The sequence below is a fragment of the Prunus dulcis genome, chromosome 6 (genome assembly GCF_902201215.1).
Source record: "Prunus dulcis chromosome 6, ALMONDv2, whole genome shotgun sequence".
Classification (NCBI taxonomy): Eukaryota; Viridiplantae; Streptophyta; class Magnoliopsida; order Rosales; family Rosaceae; genus Prunus; species Prunus dulcis.
This window is the reverse complement of record NC_047655.1, coordinates 6,380,277-6,398,890: the sequence shown is the minus strand read 5'-3', so window position 1 is coordinate 6,398,890 and position 18,614 is coordinate 6,380,277. Positions and strand designations below refer to the sequence as shown.

Below are 18,614 nucleotides of genomic sequence, written 5' to 3'. Positions count from 1 at the left end.
TTGTAGTTGGTAATTTTACTTTAGAATAAAAATGGTGATTTATTAGCCCACATTTTACCCCCAAAAAAAAAAAAAATTGTTGTCTAGATACGAGTTCAGACTTCTTGTATTAGCTTTTTCACATCATTAATTTTTATCGCTTATTATAGCAAAAAAAAAATAATAATAATTCGCACCACAAATAGAATTGGCATAATTCGATCCAGGCCTGAAATAGAGAAAACAAATTATGGTTCGACCAAACAAGAAGACACATGTCAGCAACAGTCTGACCAAAACCATACGCCTGGGGACAAATCCTCACTGTCAATCAATTGATGCATTTTTGGGCTTTAGTAGTTTCAGCCATTTGATGACGAAAGGTTTGTAATGTATGTCAGCCACAGTCGTCCACGTGCAGTAAGCTTCCTTATTGTTGGGGGGAAATACTATTTGATTTATTACTTGGGAGATGAACAATATCAATTTTTTAATATTTTCGTTTGAGGAATGTTAGCAATATTCTCTCTAATTTTCTCTTTCGGACTTTCTCTATTCTCCTTATAACATGTGTTAATTTCCTTATACTTAAAACAATGTCATTAATGAATCATAAAAGATACTTTTTGTTTTCAAAATTTACCCTTATTAAATGTATTAACTTTACAACAACCTTGTTAAAAAAATTAAAAAAATTAAAAAAAGTCAGTGTTTTTGATTTTTTCTCTAGAGAAATGAAACTCCTATTTTCTCATTGTTTCTATTGGTCATTGACAATGGCTATGTAAACATCATATGTGCAGTTTCCGCCTTATCTAAGTTTCCACCTTAGACAAGTTTGATTGTTTTAGATTAGTGCAAAAGAATCATCCTTCGAGCATGGTTAAGTAGTTATTTTTTCTTATTAATTTTTAACAAGGTGGTACAGTAGTTATTTTTTTAAAAAAAGGATAAATGAAGGAAACGAAAAAAAATCCAATATATTTAATAAGAGTAAATTTGAAAAACAAAAAGTAGCTTGTGTGATGCATTAATGAATTGTTTTAAGTGTAAGGAAATTGACACATGTCATGGAAAGAAGGGAGAATGTCCAAAAGAGAAGGATAGAGAGAAAGTTGCTAGCATAACATTCCCTTTTTCATTTAGGCTCATGGGTTGATTTAGGGTTTCGATTATGTTGGGTTTGTGGGCTTTGTTTGGGCTTATAATTAATTGTGGTAATATGAGCTAATAGTTTAAGTGTTGTTTTTGTCCGCTTTAGTTTTGCTTTTAGAATGTTAGTTTGTTACTATATTGAGATTGAGACTTTAGATGTTTTTTTTTGATGTATTTAATTTATTATACCTTTTAAGTATAATCATGATGTTACGTACCCTATTGCAGGATAGTATGTAGGAGCAGAAAGAAAGTCCTATGATTCCCAAAAATCATTATCATAATGAAAATTGATACTTCTCCAACACCAACTGCCAAGTGGGTTTCTATCTTTCTCCCATGCCACCCATTTCCAAGAATTGTTAAGAACTTAGATGGATAGAACAAATTCTAACAATGTGCCTTAAGCTCCAACTCACTTTGTAGGTTACTGTGAAAAAGAAATATTTAGAAATGTGCTTTCACATCCTGATGGGAAGATGATATATATATAGTTCAGGTCACACTAATTGTCAAGGTAGCAAGACTTGAAGAAAGTTAGGTTCAATGGCTATGCATGATCCTGCACGCGTACCTTCGTTCGACATCAGAAAAGTTCAATTAGTGTATCGGCAACATTTCTTTCACTCTCAAAAAGGAAGAATGATTCAGTTCACAGTTGCCAGTGACTGTTAAAAACCTACCAGCATGCAGAGATCATATATCATTTGGCTTTTCTACCAAGGAGATGGACTTTGCAGAACTCTGTTCTGAAGTTCCACACTCATGCCCACTGCCTCATTTCCGGGAGCTGCTCAAAACCATTTCGCACAAGAAGAAGGACTTATATATAACAAATCTAAAGACCTGAGTTTCGCTAGAAGAGGGGAAACCAAAGCCAATGGTTTTCTACAAAAGACTTGAATTGAAAATCAAGCAGTGACAAAACAAACAGGAAATCTAATCACACATTTAAAAATAAAGAGTATCGCTGATCGGCTATACCCTTGAATATATTCAAATATTTTAATATATTGCCGGACGGCTATACTCTTCGAATTTATACGAATATTTTATTCATATAGCCGCACGGCTATACCTTTCGAATGCATACAAATCTTTTAATAGCATTAGATACTGTACAGCCACATGGCTGTACTCGTGTTTCCTAAGTTTTTTAAAAATAGTATAAAGTACCAACTTTACTTGCTTGACATCTCAAACCTATGCGTTGGGTGTATCCATTTTTATTATACATAAACAGTATAACCGCACGGCTATACTGTTTTAAAAGAAAATTTAATCCCACAAATTTCGCCGGCACAGACCTGTGCCAACGTACTTTCATCGAGAGAGATTTTTTATATATTAATTTTTAAAATATCAAATTAGTTTCTTTACTTTTTTATTTTTGAATGGCCTACTTTTTTGATTTAATATATGTGATTAAGGAATATTTTAGCCTTTTTGAATTACTCTAATTAGTAATTATATTTTGATTATTATTTAATATGAAAGAAATTAAAGGAAAAGTCCACAAAATAATTAATTTCTATTTATTAAGTCTTTTGTGAAATCGTTTGGGTGTCCTAATTAAACTTCCCCGTAGCCCAAGAGCCCAATCCATTACTATTAGCCCATTACTCGAGTCTCTATGGTCTCCTTTTAATTTTTTACTTTTCTGGAGTTATTACCAATATAAAGATTTTAGCACTTTCACATTTAATAATATATTATACACGTACGCAAGTATTTCTCTCGTTTACTACATGTATTTTTTAGAAAAAATTCAATAAGAAACAAAATTCACGTATTATAATTTATACTTGCATATTATCTTTATTTTTTAACCAACAAAGACAACATTCCCCTTGTTCATAAGTTTCCACCAAAACAGCAGGATGCACAAGTGGATGCAAATGGGCAGCTTCCCTTGCAAGATCAACTTGAGACATGATAAAAATTGCTGTATGTTGACCAGGGTACCTAAACCTTAAAGTAGCTCTCAATCGATGCACTTGAGCAATACTTCCAGATGCTACAGGTTTATCTTCAAAATTATCAAAAATCTTAGGGAGCTTGAGGCCAAACGCTGGTTCGATAGTTTTCTTGGTGTTCAAGAGCTTTGAGAGCTTGGTGCATGCATAAATCTCTTAGGAAGAGATTTATGCAAATTTGATGATTCAATTGCCAAAAGATATGGAAATATGATTCCATTGTTTTCAATGTGGGATTTTATAGTCCTGAGTCCTAACTGGAGGAGGAAGCACTGCGAAGCTGGTGGCTAAGTACCGGCCAGGCATGCCAATTTTGTCTGTGCTAGCTGGTGCCGGATAAAATACAGGGGTGTTTTCCCTCTTCTCAGAATCTTAGCTATGGCTCCATAAGAGCTTCTCATGCTGAGTCCACATAAGAGGTCATACGCTTTGCCATTGAATTTGCAAAGTCCCTTGCATTATTAATTAATGTGGTCCTATTAACCAATGTTTTGAAAGGCGAGGCGTTATATGCCAATGCCTAAAATGTAAAATAAGAATATAATTTTACCTAATTTACATAAGGCCAATGTCTAAAAAATAGGATGTAATTTTACAATCACACAACCAAAAAACCTCAAAATTACAAAACTATTATTAAATGCTTTTAAATTTTATTATTTCACTTAAAACTCATTCACAATAACTGCAATTGCACCATCAAACACAAAAATGACAGTTGTCCTAAACCAATGCCAAAATTACACGTTGTACAAATATAGGCCTTTACAAACACACATGAGGTTTACTTACTGTATGGCTGGAAATATGAAAAGAAAACATAAACTAGCTGCAAATTGAAGCATGTCATTTTCTTTTGATAGAAAATATATAATTCACTACATTCAAAAATCACTTTAAAAATTCTCCCTTCCCTTCCAATCCCAATCCTGGCATTGGGGCTAGTATTTTCCATCATGGCTAACTAGTTCCAACTTCTAACCAAGCAAACCATCTAAAGAGTTTGACTGGTATATATGAACCAGACAAGAAACAAAAGAGTTTTAACTTGGAAAATTAGTTTAGTTAACATAAAGATGGGTACTCAACACAAGTTCAATCAAGGAACAACAATATATATACCATTATCAGCCGCTATCCCAAAATAACACACTCCTCTCCAGAACATCAATGAATTGATAAAGTTTAGGCTCATTATTTCATCCTCAAACTAGAAGCCATTAGTATATATATTATACATTATGTGGGAAGTGAGACAAACCAACCTTTGATTTTAAAGATCCTCTGTAGATAACTAATTTTGAAGTCAATGTCAATTGACTTAACCTATAATGGTCTATGTTTTGTCAAAGTTTCTGATACCCGAAACAGTAGCCACATTATCTATAGAAACATTTTCAAGCTAGGAGAGTCACGAGAAGGCACACCTAAATTTATATATTTGGCCTTCTAAATACTGCAAGATGCCAAGTGATAGGAATACAAAGTTAATAAATCATCATGGATTAAGGGAAAAGTTCAAAAGAGATAGCCAATTAAACAGAATTAATACCAGAGATTAAGGATGCAAGTGAGAAGGCCTTTTCACCTCCTGCCATACGCTCAACCACTGTAATACCTTTATGGTCGTTGAAGGTGCAGCAGTTCCAAATTTCATTGTCCACAAATGCATATTAATTTCACAGTGATTTTTTTATCAAAGGCAACAAAGCAGGATCCACTTCATCTTTCGACAGTAAATTAACTATCAACTCCATTGTTGATGCATCTGCAGAAAAACCCTTCTCTACCATTGTTTGAATAAGCACCATCGCCCTTGATGTCTGTTTATTATGGATGAACCCTCGGATAATTGTGTTAAAGGTCCAACCATCAGGAGAACAGCCTTTCTCTTCCATTTGGATAAGCAAATTTTCTGCTTCACTTGTTAGGCCCGCGAAACAGAGTCCACTGATCATTATATTGTATGTCCTCACATTTTGAAGTCCTTTTGATGATAAACCACAAAACAGATCCCTTGCAGATTCAATTTTTCCAGCTATGCACAAACCTTCAATAAGAATATTGTAAATCACAATATTAATATCCAACTTCTTCGCTTCCATCTCTCCAAACAATTGCATTGCCCTAGAAAGTTGTCGGTTTTTACACAGGCCATCCAGTAAAATAGAATAAGTTTGAACATTTGAAGGCTAGCCACAAGCTTGCATCTCGGAGAACAACTTTTGTGCATCATCTATTCTACCCACTTTGCAAAAACCATCCACAAGAGTGTTATAAGTAATGGTATTTGCAACCAGTCCCTTATGAGACATATCCAGAAAAAGCATCATGGCCTCATCTATATTTTTAAGCTTACAATATCCATTTATCAATGTGTTATAACAAACAACATTCACCACCTCGCCCTTGCTAAGCATTAGTTCAAAAACATTTTGTGCCTTGCCTATTTCTCCTCGCAAACAGTAACCATCCATGAGTGAAGTGTACGTAACTGCATTAGGATCAATATCTCTTTGAATCATCTCAACCACGCCTTCTGCTTCCACAACCATTCCCTCCTTACAAAGTGTGTCTACCAAGACGCTGAATGTGAACACATCTGGAAAGATATTTTTACTCACCATTTCATTCAACAACCTTGTAGCTTCTTTCCACTTGCCTAATTTGCAAACTCCATGAATCAAGGATGTATAGGTAATGACATTTGGCGCAATACCCTTACACATCATTTCTGAGAAGAGGTTTAATGCATCATCAACTAGTGTATCCTTACAAAGACTGTCGATGATTGTGTTATAGACAACTAGGCCAGGCTTGCAAGCTCCTTCCTCCATCTTCCTAAGCAACTGAATAGCGGCACTATTGTTACCTTTCATGCAAAAGCCCTTTACTAGTGTGCCATAAGTAACCACATTAGGCTGACAATTACCTCCCCTCATCATCTTGTGGAGAAGGGTTGCCGCCTCCGCCACTCTATTCTCAAGAAGAAAGCCGTTGATTAGAGTGGTGAAGGTAAAGACATCTGGTTCAAGACCAAGTTTGAAGAAATTTCCCAATACAGATAAACTAAACCCCATTTGGTTTAGATGACAATAACAATTTATGAGAATGTTTAGAGTATAAACATTAGGTCCAATTCCCGACACACCCATTTGGTTATACAAGGAGATGACGGCCGAATAATGTTTCAATTTCGCAACTTGACCCAATATTTGAGTGAAACGAACAACTGAAGGCGGAGGACGCATTTGAAGCATTCTATCAAACACATTGAAAGCATCCTCAACAGTTGTGATTTTCGATGAGTTTCTCACTGGCTGCTCTAGTTGGGTTCTTGTAGATTTGATTGGTTTAGAAGGTTGAGAGTGAAGGAAAGCAAAGTAATCGTTGGCGAAAACAACGACAGTGGAGTTAGAGAGAAGACAAGGCATACCTCTCCATCTCCGACTGCTGCAATAAAAAGAAGAAGCAGCAGCTATATTTCTCATCATCATCTTCAGCATCTCAGTGAGTCAGTGAGTCTCAGCCAACCTTCAACATTTGGGAAGCGAGGCCAAATCTCGAAAGAGAGCGGCGGAGCTCTCAAGTGCGTCGACAAAAACTTTCTTTCGATGAGTTTCGAATTAGATTTCCTTTGTAATTGCTATGTCGGGAAAGCGTTGGGCTTTTCTTTTTCGTCAATTTTTACAAAAAAATTTATTTCAGTGGGTTTCGGAATTATTTTTATTTATTTTTATTTCAGTGAGCCGCACGGCTATACCTCCCCCCTTTTTTCCAGCAGCACTAATATATGAGACGCAATACATAGATTCATATGAATAGTAACAATCATTACCTCCCCTTGCATTTTGCCATGGTAAATTAGTGGAAATGCCTTATCACACTCATCCAATTCGAGTAAATGTTCACGCACTTCCAAGCCAACCAGCTAATTAACTTGACGTGCATGCTGATGAGTTTTAACATAACCAATCAACGTTCAACATGTAGCCTCTTACAACGATAAAGCAGCCAGCACAAAGCCTTATATAAACGATTCTACATCCTTTGGAGAAGGTACTATTCCTCGAACTAAGAAACTCTATTTTTATTTCATAACACTCATTTGACTTAAGCATCACCACATTGGTGTGTTTAAGGGCTGACTTTGTCTTTCTTTTCTTAATTTGAGGGTACAAAGTCTTTCCAAACTAATGAAGAAATTCATTCCCCACAATTATATTTGTCCTTGGTGATTTGATTGAGAATTTTCTTAAACGAGCTTTGGCCCTTAAGGGATACTATGATTTAATGGGAAAAGTTATTATACTTATGGCCAACTAATCTTGTGTGATAAAACATCTAATTTTGAATTGTGATGTTTATTTCCAAAACGAGAATCATAGTGTCTCAAACTCCATTGAATGCGCTTGCGCATTAATGTCATACTCAGAAAAGCTAGTCACCACTAGGCTTGTGAAATTGTTTATGTAACTTAAAACTAAACTGGTTTGCCCTTTGAACTATTAATGTTAATTTACTTTTAAATTATTTAACAACCCAAGCACTTGTACTGAAAATAACAATATAAATCCACTGCACAACGACAGGTTTGTATCGCAGTCGAAAGCAAAATACAAATCAAGAAACTCAAAATGACACTAAAACAGACAAAGAAAAATAGGACCACCACTTCACATCCTCTTTGGCATCCAAAGAGATGCAAAGCGCCATACTGGCTAAACCCTTAGTGTTGCATCGGCTAAACCTCAACCCACACAAACCGAAAATTTCCATTATTGTAGCTCCAAACTCTAAACATGAGCCAAAACCCATACACAAGAGTTCCAGCAAAATCACCCAAGTCGACCAAAACCAATTGTTAGTCCTCAGGAAAAGTAAAGATCTGGAATTAATATACCTATACAAGAACTCCTGAATCTGCCAAAAAAAAAAAAACTAAACCGAAACCAAACCAAAACACTTGCAAAAATAAAAGCACTGCACAAAATAAAAGCAAAAAAGGAATCTGACCGGAAAAAAATTTGAGGGAGGGGGATGGCGATAAGGGGAAAGGAGGGAGGGAGGGAATGGTAAGCCATGGAAGGAAAAACAAATCAACTCGCAATCGTGGAGTTCAGATGGAAGATAGAGGAGGAAGAAAGGAGGGATAGGGAGGGGAGATGGGGGGGTGGTGGGGGGTTTGGGGTAGGGTGGTGGGGAGGAGGGGCATAGACCACCTCCCCCAGGTGCGGCTCTGAAGGAAAGGTGTGGATGCTAGGATTTTTCTGGATGAATATTTTCAAATATTATATGATTAAGGTAAGTGAGTGATTACCATCAAATATATATACAACGATGACATATTACCCAATCACGAGGATATTAACTAAATTACTCAAAAACGATATATAAATGCGATATGACATAAATGATTATTACCCGATTCAAGTCAACCGTTGAATTTACATCCAACGGTGAGTGACCATAAATCTCTTGGACTACAGGGGTCCAAGAGATCATGACTGTATATATATATATATATATATATATGAAAAGAATTGAGTACTTAAAAGAAAATTTAATCCCGCAAATTTCGCCGGCGTAGACTTGTGCCGATGTACTTCCATCGAGAGAGGCTTTTTATTTTATTTTAAAAATATCAAATTAGTTTCTTTACTTTTTGTTTTTTGGCCGGCATACTTCTTTAATTTAATATGTGTAATTAAGGAATATCTTAGACTTTTTGAATTACTTTAATTAGTAATTATATTTTGATTATTATTTAATATAAAAGAAATTAAAGGAAAAGACCACAAAATAACTAATTTCTATTTATTAAGTCTACTGTGAAATTGTTTCGATTTCCTAGTTAAATTTCCCCACATCCCAAGAGCCGAATCCATTACTATTAGGCCATTACTCAAGTTTCTATTGTCTCCTTTTGATTTTTTTTACTTTTCCAGAGTTATTATTCGTATAAAGATTTTAGCACTTTCACGTTTAATAATGTATTATACACATATGCACGTATTTCTCTCGTTTACTACATGTATTTTTTAGAAAAAATTCAATAAGAAACAAAATTCACGTATTATAATTTATACTCGCATATTATCTTTATTTTTTTACCAACAAAGACAACATTCCCCTTGTTCATAAGTTTCCACCAAAACAGCAGGATGCACGAGTGGATGCAAATGGGCAGCTTCCCTTGCAAGATCAACTTGAGACATGATAAAAATTGCTGTATACTCTCATCCAATCTCCACAACTTTAAAGCAGGAATGCAGTTCGAAAGCTTTACTACCAGATTGATTATAACATCATCTTTCCTAATCGATTCACCAACACCACGATGCCTAACCTTTATGGCAACTACTATGAGGCTTCACGTGTTGACCAGGGTACCTAAACCTTAAATTAGCTCTCAATCGATGCACTTGAGCAATACTTCCAGATGCTACAGGTTTATCTTCAAAATTATCAAAAATCTTAAGGAGCTTGAGGCCAAACGCTGGTTCGATAGTTTTCTTGGTGTAGGCAAAGCTATGTTCAAGAGCTTTGAGAGCTTGGTGCATGTATAAATCTCTTAGGAAGAGATTTATGCAAATTTGATGATTCAATTGCCAAAAGATTTGGAAATATGATTCCATTGTTTTCAATGTGGGATTTTATAGTCCTGAGTCCTAACCAAGGTCTAAAATATTGGTGATATCGGAAATATCGATAGTCCAAAAACACGGAAATTTCGATGGAAATATCGGGATATTATCGATATCGATAAAAATTGAATAAAAACCACGGAAATTGTAAGAAAAACTTGGAAATTTTTATTGAAACTTTGGAGGATGCTTATTTAGTCAATTATCTATTAGTTTATCACAAAAAATTGGAAGGAAATGCATTGCATGATGGATTTAACTAATTGAAGTTGATTATATAGCGTGGTCCTAACTGGAGGGCTAAGTACCGGCCAAGCATGCCAATTTTGTTTGTGCTAGCTGGTGCCGGATAAAATACAGGGGTGTTTCCCTCTTCTCAGAATCTTAGCTATGGCTCCATAAGAGCTCCTCATGCTGAGTCCACATAAGAGATCATACGCTTTGCCATTGAATTTGCAAAGTCCCTTGCATTATTAATTAATGTGGTTCTATTAACCAATGTTTTGAAAGACGAGGCGTTATATGTCAATGCCTAATATGTAAAATAAGAATATAACTTTACCTAATTTACATAAGGCCAATGCCTAAAAAATAGGATGTAATTTTACAATCACGCAACCAAAAAACCTCAAAATTACAAAACTATTATTAAATGCTGTTAAATTTTATTATTTCACTTAAAACTCAATCACAATAACTGCAATTGCACCATCAAACACAAAAATGACAGTTGTCCTAAACCAATGCCAAAATTACACATTGTACAAATATAGGCCTTTACAAACACACATGAGGTTTACCTACTGTATGGGTGGAAATATAAAAAGAAAACATAAACTAGCTGCAAATTGAAGCATGTAATTTTCTTTTTGATAGAAAATACATAATTCACTACATTCAAAAATCACTTTGTAAAAATTATCCCTTCCCTTCCAATCCCAATCCTGGCATTGGGGCTAGTATTTTCCATCATGGCTAACTAGTTCCAACTTCTAACCAAGCAAACCATCTAAAGAGTTTGACTGGTATATATGAACCAGAAAAGAAACAAAAGAGTTTTAACTTGGAAAATTAGTTTAGTTAACATAAAGATGGGTACTCAACACAAGTTCAATCAAGGAACAACAATATATATACCATTATCAGCCGCTATCCCAAAATAACACACTCCTCTCCAGAACATCAATGAATTGATAAAGTTTAGGCTCATTATTTCATCCTCAAACTAGAAGCCATTAGTATATATATTATACATTATGTGGGAAGTGAGACAAACCAACCTTTGATTTTAAAGATCCTCTGTAGATAACTAATTTTGAAGTCAATGTCAATTGACTTAACCTATAATGGTCTATGTTTTGTCAAAGTTTCTGATACCCGAAACAGTAGCCACATTATCTATAGAAACATTTTCAAGCTAGGAGAGTCACGAGAAGGCACACCTAAATTTATATATTTGGCCTTCTAAATACTGCAAGATGCCAAGTGATAGGAATACAAAGTTAATAAATCATCATGGATTAAGGGAAAAGTTCAAAAGACATAGCCAATTAAACAGAATTAATACCAGAGATTAAGGATGCAAGTGAGAAGGCCTTTTCACCTCCTGCCATACGCTCAACCACTGTAATACCTTTATGGTCGTTGAAGGTGCAGCAGTTCCAAATTTCATTGTCCACAAATGCATATTAATTTCACAGTGATTTTTTTATCAAAGGCAACAAAGCAGGATCCACTTCCTCTTTCGACAGTAAATTAACTATCAACTCCATTGTTGATGCATCTGCAGAAAAACCCTTCTCTACCATTGTTCGAATAAGCACCATCGCCCTTGATGTCTGTTTATTATGGATGAACCCTCGGATAATTGTGTTAAAGGTCCAACCATCAGGAGAACAGCCTTTCTCTTCCATTTGGATAAGCAAATTTTCTGCTTCACTTGTTAGGCCCGCGAAACAGAGTCCACTGATCATTATATTGTATGTCCTCACATTTTGAAGTCCTTTTGATGATAAACCACAAAACAGATCCCTTGCAGATTCAATTTTTCCAGCTATGCACAAACCTTCAATAAGAATATTGTAAATCACAATATCAATATCCAACTTCTTCGCTTCCATCTCTCCAAACAATTGCATTGCCCTAGAAAGTTGTCGGTTTTTACACAGGCCATCCAGTAAAATAGAATAAGTTTGAACATTTGGAAGTTGGCCACAAGCTTGCATCTCAGAGAACAACTTTTGTGCATCCTGTATTCTACCTGCTTTGCCAAAACCATCCAGAAGAGTGTTATAGGTAACGGTATTTGCAACTAGTCCCTTATGAGACATATCCAGAAAAAGCATCATGGCCTCATCTATTTTTTAAGCTTACAATATCCATTTATCAATGTGTTGTAACAAACAACATTAACCATCGCCCTTGCTAAGCATTAGTTCAAAAACATTTTGTGCCTTGCCTATTTCTCCTCGCAAACAGTAACCATCCATGAGTGAATTGTACGTAACTGTATTAGGATCAATATCTCTTTGAATCATCATCAACCACGCCTTCTGCTTCCACGACCATTCCCTCCTTACAAAGTGTGTCTACCAAGACGCTTGAATGTGAACACATCTGGAAAGATATTTTTACTCACCATTTCATTCAACAACCTTGTAGCTTCTTTCCACTTGCCTAATTTGCAAACTCCATGAATCAAGGATGTATAGGTAATGACATTTGGGCAATACCCTTGCACATCATTTCTGAGAAGAGGTTTAATGCATCATCAACTAGTGTATCCTTACAAAGACTGTCGATGATTGTGTTATAGACAACTAGGCCAGGCTTGCAAGCTCCTTCCTCCATCTTCCTAAGCAACTGAATAGCGGCACTATTGTTACCTTTCATGCAAAAGCCCTTTACTAGTGTGCCATAAGTAACCACATTAGGCTGACAATTACCTCCCCTCATCATCTTGTGGAGAAGGGTTGCCGCCTCCGCCACTCTATTCTCAAGAAGAAAGCCGTTGATTAGAGTGGTGAAGGTAAAGACATCTGGTTCAAGACCAAGTTTGAAGAAATTTCCCAATACAGATAAACTAAACCCCATTTGGTTTAGATGACAATAACAATTTATGAGAATGTTTAGAGTATAAACATTAGGTCCAATTCCCGACACACCCATTTGGTTATACAAGGAGATGACGGCCGAATAATGTTTCAATTTCGCAACTTGACCCAATATTTGAGTGAAACGAACAACTGAAGGCGGAGGACGCATTTGAAGCATTCTATCAAACACATTGAAAGCATCCTCAACAGTTGTGATTTTCGATGAGTTTCTCACTGGCTGCTCTAGTTGGGTTCTTGTAGATTTGATTGGTTTAGAAGGTTGAGAGTGAAGGAAAGCAAAGTAATCGTTGGCGAAAACAACGACAGTGGAGTTAGAGAGAAGACAAGGCATACCTCTCCATCTCCGACTGCTGCAATAAAAAGAAGAAGCAGCAGCTATATTTCTCATCATCATCTTCAGCATCTCAGTGAGTCAGTGAGTCTCAGCCAACCTTCAACATTTGGGAAGCGAGGCCAAATCTCGAAAGAGAGCGGCGGAGCTCTCAAGTGCGTCGACAAAAACTTTCTTTCGATGAGTTTCGAATTAGATTTCCTTTGTAATTGCTATGTCGGGAAAGCGTTGGGCTTTTCTTTTTCGTCAATTTTTACAAAAAAATTTATTTCAGTGGGTTTCGGAATTATTTTTATTTATTTTTATTTCAGTGAGCCGCACGGCTATACCTCCCCCCTTTTTTCCAGCAGCACTAATATATGAGACGCAATACATAGATTCATATGAATAGTAACAATCATTACCTCCCCTTGCATTTTGCCATGGTAAATTAGTGGAAATGCCTTATCACACTCATCCAATTCGAGTAAATGTTCACGCACTTCCAAGCCAACCAGCTAATTAACTTGACGTGCATGCTGATGAGTTTTAACATAACCAATCAACGTTCAACATGTAGCCTCTTACAACGATAAAGCAGCCAGCACAAAGCCTTATATAAACGATTCTACATCCTTTGGAGAAGGTACTATTCCTCGAACTAAGAAACTCTATTTTTATTTCATAACACTCATTTGACTTAAGCATCACCACATTGGTGTGTTTAAGGGCTGACTTTGTCTTTCTTTTCTTAATTTGAGGGTACAAAGTCTTTCCAAACTAATGAAGAAATTCATTCCCCACAATTATATTTGTCCTTGGTGATTTGATTGAGAATTTTCTTAAACGAGCTTTGGCCCTTAAGGGATACTATGATTTAATGGGAAAAGTTATTATACTTATGGCCAACTAATCTTGTGTGATAAAACATCTAATTTTGAATTGTGATGTTTATTTCCAAAACGAGAATCATAGTGTCTCAAACTCCATTGAATGCGCTTGCACATTAATGTCATACTCAGAAAAGCTAGTCACCACTAGGCTTGTGAAATTGTTTATGTAACTTAAAACTAAACTGGTTTGCCCTTTGAACTATTAATGTTAATTTACTTTTAAATTATTTAACAACCCAAGCACTTGTACTGAAAATAACAATATAAATCCACTGCACAACGACAGGTTTGTATCGCAGTCGAAAGCAAAATACAAATCAAGAAACTCAAAATGACACTAAAACAGACAAAGAAAAATAGGACCACCACTTCACATCCTCTTTGGCATCCAAAGAGATGCAAAGCGCCATACTGGCTAAACCCTTAGTGTTGCATCGGCTAAACCTCAACCCACACAAACCGAAAATTTCCATTATTGTAGCTCCAAACTCTAAACATGAGCCAAAACCCATACACAAGAGTTCCAGCAAAATCACCCAAGTCGACCAAAACCAATTGTTAGTCCTCAGGAAAAGTAAAGATCTGGAATTAATATACCTATACAAGAACTCCTGAATCTGCCAAAAAAAAAAAAACTAAACCGAAACCAAACCAAAACACTTGCAAAAATAAAAGCACTGCACAAAATAAAAGCAAAAAAGGAATCTGACCGGAAAAAAATTTGAGGGAGGGGGATGGCGATAAGGGGAAAGGAGGGAGGGAGGGAATGGTAAGCCATGGAAGGAAAAACAAATCAACTCGCAATCGTGGAGTTCAGATGGAAGATAGAGGAGGAAGAAAGGAGGGATAGGGAGGGGAGATGGGGGGGTGGTGGGGGGTTTGGGGTAGGGTGGTGGGGAGGAGGGGCATAGACCACCTCCCCCAGGTGCGGCTCTGAAGGAAAGGTGTGGATGCTAGGATTTTTCTGGATGAATATTTTCAAATATTATATGATTAAGGTAAGTGAGTGATTACCATCAAATATATATATGAAAACAATTGAGTACTTAATATATATGAAAATAATCAAGTAGTTATTACCATCAAATTTTTCGAGTTTTTTTTTTTTTATTTTTGAGGACATTTTCTATTAAAATGGGCGATAGCATATTAAACTTACACACACAATACGGATGCTATGACTCAAACCCAGGACCTTGCCTGATGGAGTAAATACTCCAAACCACTACACTAGTGGGTTCTTTGCAAATTTTTTATTTTTTTGAGTTTAAGAGCATCCACAGTGGGCTCTCTAAACCACCTCATTAGACAAATTTTAGGGAGAAATTGGAAAAACACAACTCCAACTATGCTCCCTATCCACCTCTTAAAATAGGGAGACCTCTAGGAGCTCATAAATCTGAGGGGAGAAAAAGGATTCTTAGTGGCTCTTTAATGTTGATTTTTTTTATGCATATTTTAAACTTTTAATTAATGTAAACTATTTTTTATATATTATTTTGTATAGAGATGGACTAATTATATTGAATTAAAAAATTATTATAGTATTTATGATTCTCTACACTAAGGAGAATGATTGGAGTTCAAATTTTATAGAGAGTTTCTAAAATATCTTTTGTGTATTTTTAGCTAAATTTTAACTAAAAAAAATAAGGAGTATAATTGTGGATGCTCTAAGCAAAATTACAATTACAATTAAGTATGAATGGGAAAATAGAAAATTAGGTACAATAATAGTGTGATAATTATTATGAAAAAGAAACCTAAGAATTATTCAAATAAAGAGATGAAATATAAACCAAGATTCAAGGAAATTATTATAAAAGCAACACAACCATTTATGTTCCAAATGTTTGGAGCTTGGACTTTTGAAGGAACCCAAATCCCTGAGTTGGCATTGCGATGTGTTAATGTAATGGGTGAGAGATGGAATTTAATATGAAACCAAGCACAGAGCACGAAAAAGAAAGTGAGGGGAACACGTACTGCAATTAATTCCCAATACATTGAGAATTCGGGCTGACTCACATGGTTTGGCCAAATGTCATGATCTTGATGAGTTTGCATGCATCTTGCCTGGCCTTACGCCTTAGATGAAGGTTTTATCATTGGGAACTATGGATTATAGGTTTTCAAATCTCATATACAAAATAGGGTTCTAAACCTAAACCTACTTGCAACAGAAATTTTTGGTGCATGAATGTGCAGTATCATATTTTTTAATACAAACGATAATTTAAATTATTTTAAATTAATCTAATTTATAAGAAGGGGGATTCAAATTTAATTGTAAGAAGGACCGGCTCATTGTTGTAGGCTTGTAGCCAACTGATGTAAGCTAAATTTGCATTATATAATAATAATATTTTATTTAAATTGGAAGGAAAAATAATAGCACAATCCCATTGTCGTGATGAACCCAAATAATTTTGTATTTCAGGGGAAGCACATAAGAAACTTATTCTTACTCGTACTCCAATTGTGGATGAACAATGGATTATTTATTTATTTACAAAGAGAACAATACTTGTGAAACATCATAGATCAAATGCCAATAAGCTGTAATAACCCAAAATAAAATATCCTAAATTAATTAGTAATTTATTCTAGAAGAAAGACGATTTTGTCCTCACCATATTTAATTGGGAAAAAGTTGACTTTTTGACCGAGAAGGAATTTGACAATTCCACTTATACCGTTGCGTAGAGCACGACGAAACGAGTCCGTAAACACAGAGTGGACTCGAATCGGAGTTGTAACGAAGAAAATACGGTCAAAATACCGCGAAGGGCAAAACGGTAATTTGGACAAAAAGTCAGATTTTTATCTCTTCTCTCTCTCTCTCTCTCTCTCTATCTCCCCTCAGTTTTCTCTCTCCTCTCTCTCTCTCTCCTCCCTCCCCCGAAGCCCGCGCCCCCTCCCCTTCCGATTAGCCCAGTCACCACCACAGGCCACCCCGACCTACGGCGCTGGTACCGTCGGGACCGCCTCGACCTCGCCGTCAAACCCGACCGGTCTCCACCCTTGCGCCGACCAGAGCTGGCCGGAAAACCCAGAAATCCGATCGATTTTGCCCGATTTTCAAACCTCTCGTTCTCCTTCAATTCTCAACCAAATCTTTCAAGTAAGGTATGGATTCTCATCTATTTTTCGTGCTCTAGCTGATGGTTAGATAGGTTTTCATCGATTTTAGCCGTAGATCGCTCGATTTTCAACTTGAAATTTGGCCGAGTTTTGGCCTCCGTGATCGGCCGTTTCCGGCCACTTTTTGGGGTATGTCCAAGAACAAAAGTGGCTCCAAATGTGGTGTTATACCTAGGATAGGAGTTTGGAGCTTTGGTTTTGAGTTTTTCCGGTGAGTCGTTATCGCTTTGGACACCCAAACTGCCGGCTCGTGTGGCGGTGCATGGGTGAGGGTAGTGCAGTGACTCTGTGTATTTTTGCGATCCTTGTGTTGTCACGAGCGCGTAGGATTTCGCGGATCTTAATTTGGATTCCATTTGAGCCCCGAACGGATTTTCCATATTGTGCGATTCCCGGGTGCAATACTGTCGAGCCGTTGGATCGCACTCAATTTCAGATATCCTACATGATTTCAGGATCATGTAGGATTCAACGGATTGCGAATCGGTGTCCCGGATACTCCGAAATCGCGAACCCTGGGGCTAGGGTTTGGGAATTAAGCGATAACGCGATTGTGGCCAATCCGACCGTCCATTTTGGGCCAAACTAGCAGGATATGAGTATTTCTCTGTGAGGAACCCTAGAGAACCCCAGATCGGCCATCGGAGGTCGTGGACCCCACGGGGTTTCGGATCGACCAGTCTGACAGTTTATCGCTTAGTAAAGCTTCAGGTCTTTTAAGACCGTTTTAAATGTCTGAATTGCTAAGTGGGCATAGGATTAACTTTAAGTGAGTGCACGCATTTGGTTAATCAGGCACCAGGGCCCAGACCGACCCACAGGAGGGACATTCGAGAGGTCCAGCTAGCTCGGACCAGAAGTGAGTGGACTTTTTTTTTATAAATGATTTATATAAATATTTTCATTATTTGATATTGAATAAGTTTTATTCATTGTGATTTCCCTAGCATGCTTGTGAAATTATATCTTATTTATACGTTGCTTAGCGGATTATGCTAAAGTGATATGAAAAGCAGAGTTTGAGTTTTACCTCAGAGGAAATAGTAGTTTAGTTTCAGATTTGCCAAAATACAGTTAATTATCAGACTTTTCTAAAATAGTTTATTTTAAAACCACCATGTACCCAATTGTGGTTATTACCCTCAGTTATACCGATGTCTACGGACATCCAGTTTATTCTCAGTTTTGTCAGTGCACTTGACATTTGCCTCACGAGTTTCGGGGACGCTCGGACCGTGAGTGCCAGAATTTGCAGCTCGGTTGGACTTGGTGTCGTCGAGGTCTGCCAGGATTTGCAGCTCGATTGGACTTGGTGTCGCCGAGGTCTGCCAGGATTTGCAGCTCGGTTTGACTTGGTGTCGCCGAGGTCTGCCAGGATTTGCGGATCAGGCTGA

At 36.6% G+C, this 18,614-nt stretch overlaps 1 protein-coding gene and 2 pseudogenes across 1 annotated transcript in view; all 3 read right to left on the bottom strand.

Annotated features, from left to right (window-relative positions):
* The window catches only part of LOC117630169 (pentatricopeptide repeat-containing protein At1g63330-like), a 5,179-nt gene extending 1,668 nt beyond the window's left edge, over window positions 1-3,511 (bottom strand). The window contains exons 1-2 of the mRNA XM_034362916.1: window positions 3,406-3,511; window positions 2,978-3,265 (exon numbers count right to left, since the gene is read on the bottom strand). Of these exons, the coding sequence (XP_034218807.1) occupies window positions 2,978-3,265; window positions 3,406-3,511 (394 nt within the window). The remainder of the gene's footprint in view (window positions 1-2,977; window positions 3,266-3,405) is intronic.
* A 309-nt stretch (window positions 3,512-3,820) lies between these two features.
* LOC117632230 lies at window positions 3,821-6,752 on the bottom strand (annotated as a pseudogene).
* Window positions 6,753-10,493: 3,741 nt separating this feature from the next.
* Window positions 10,494-13,412, bottom strand: LOC117631612 (annotated as a pseudogene).
* Window positions 13,413-18,614: the final 5,202 nt, after the last annotated feature.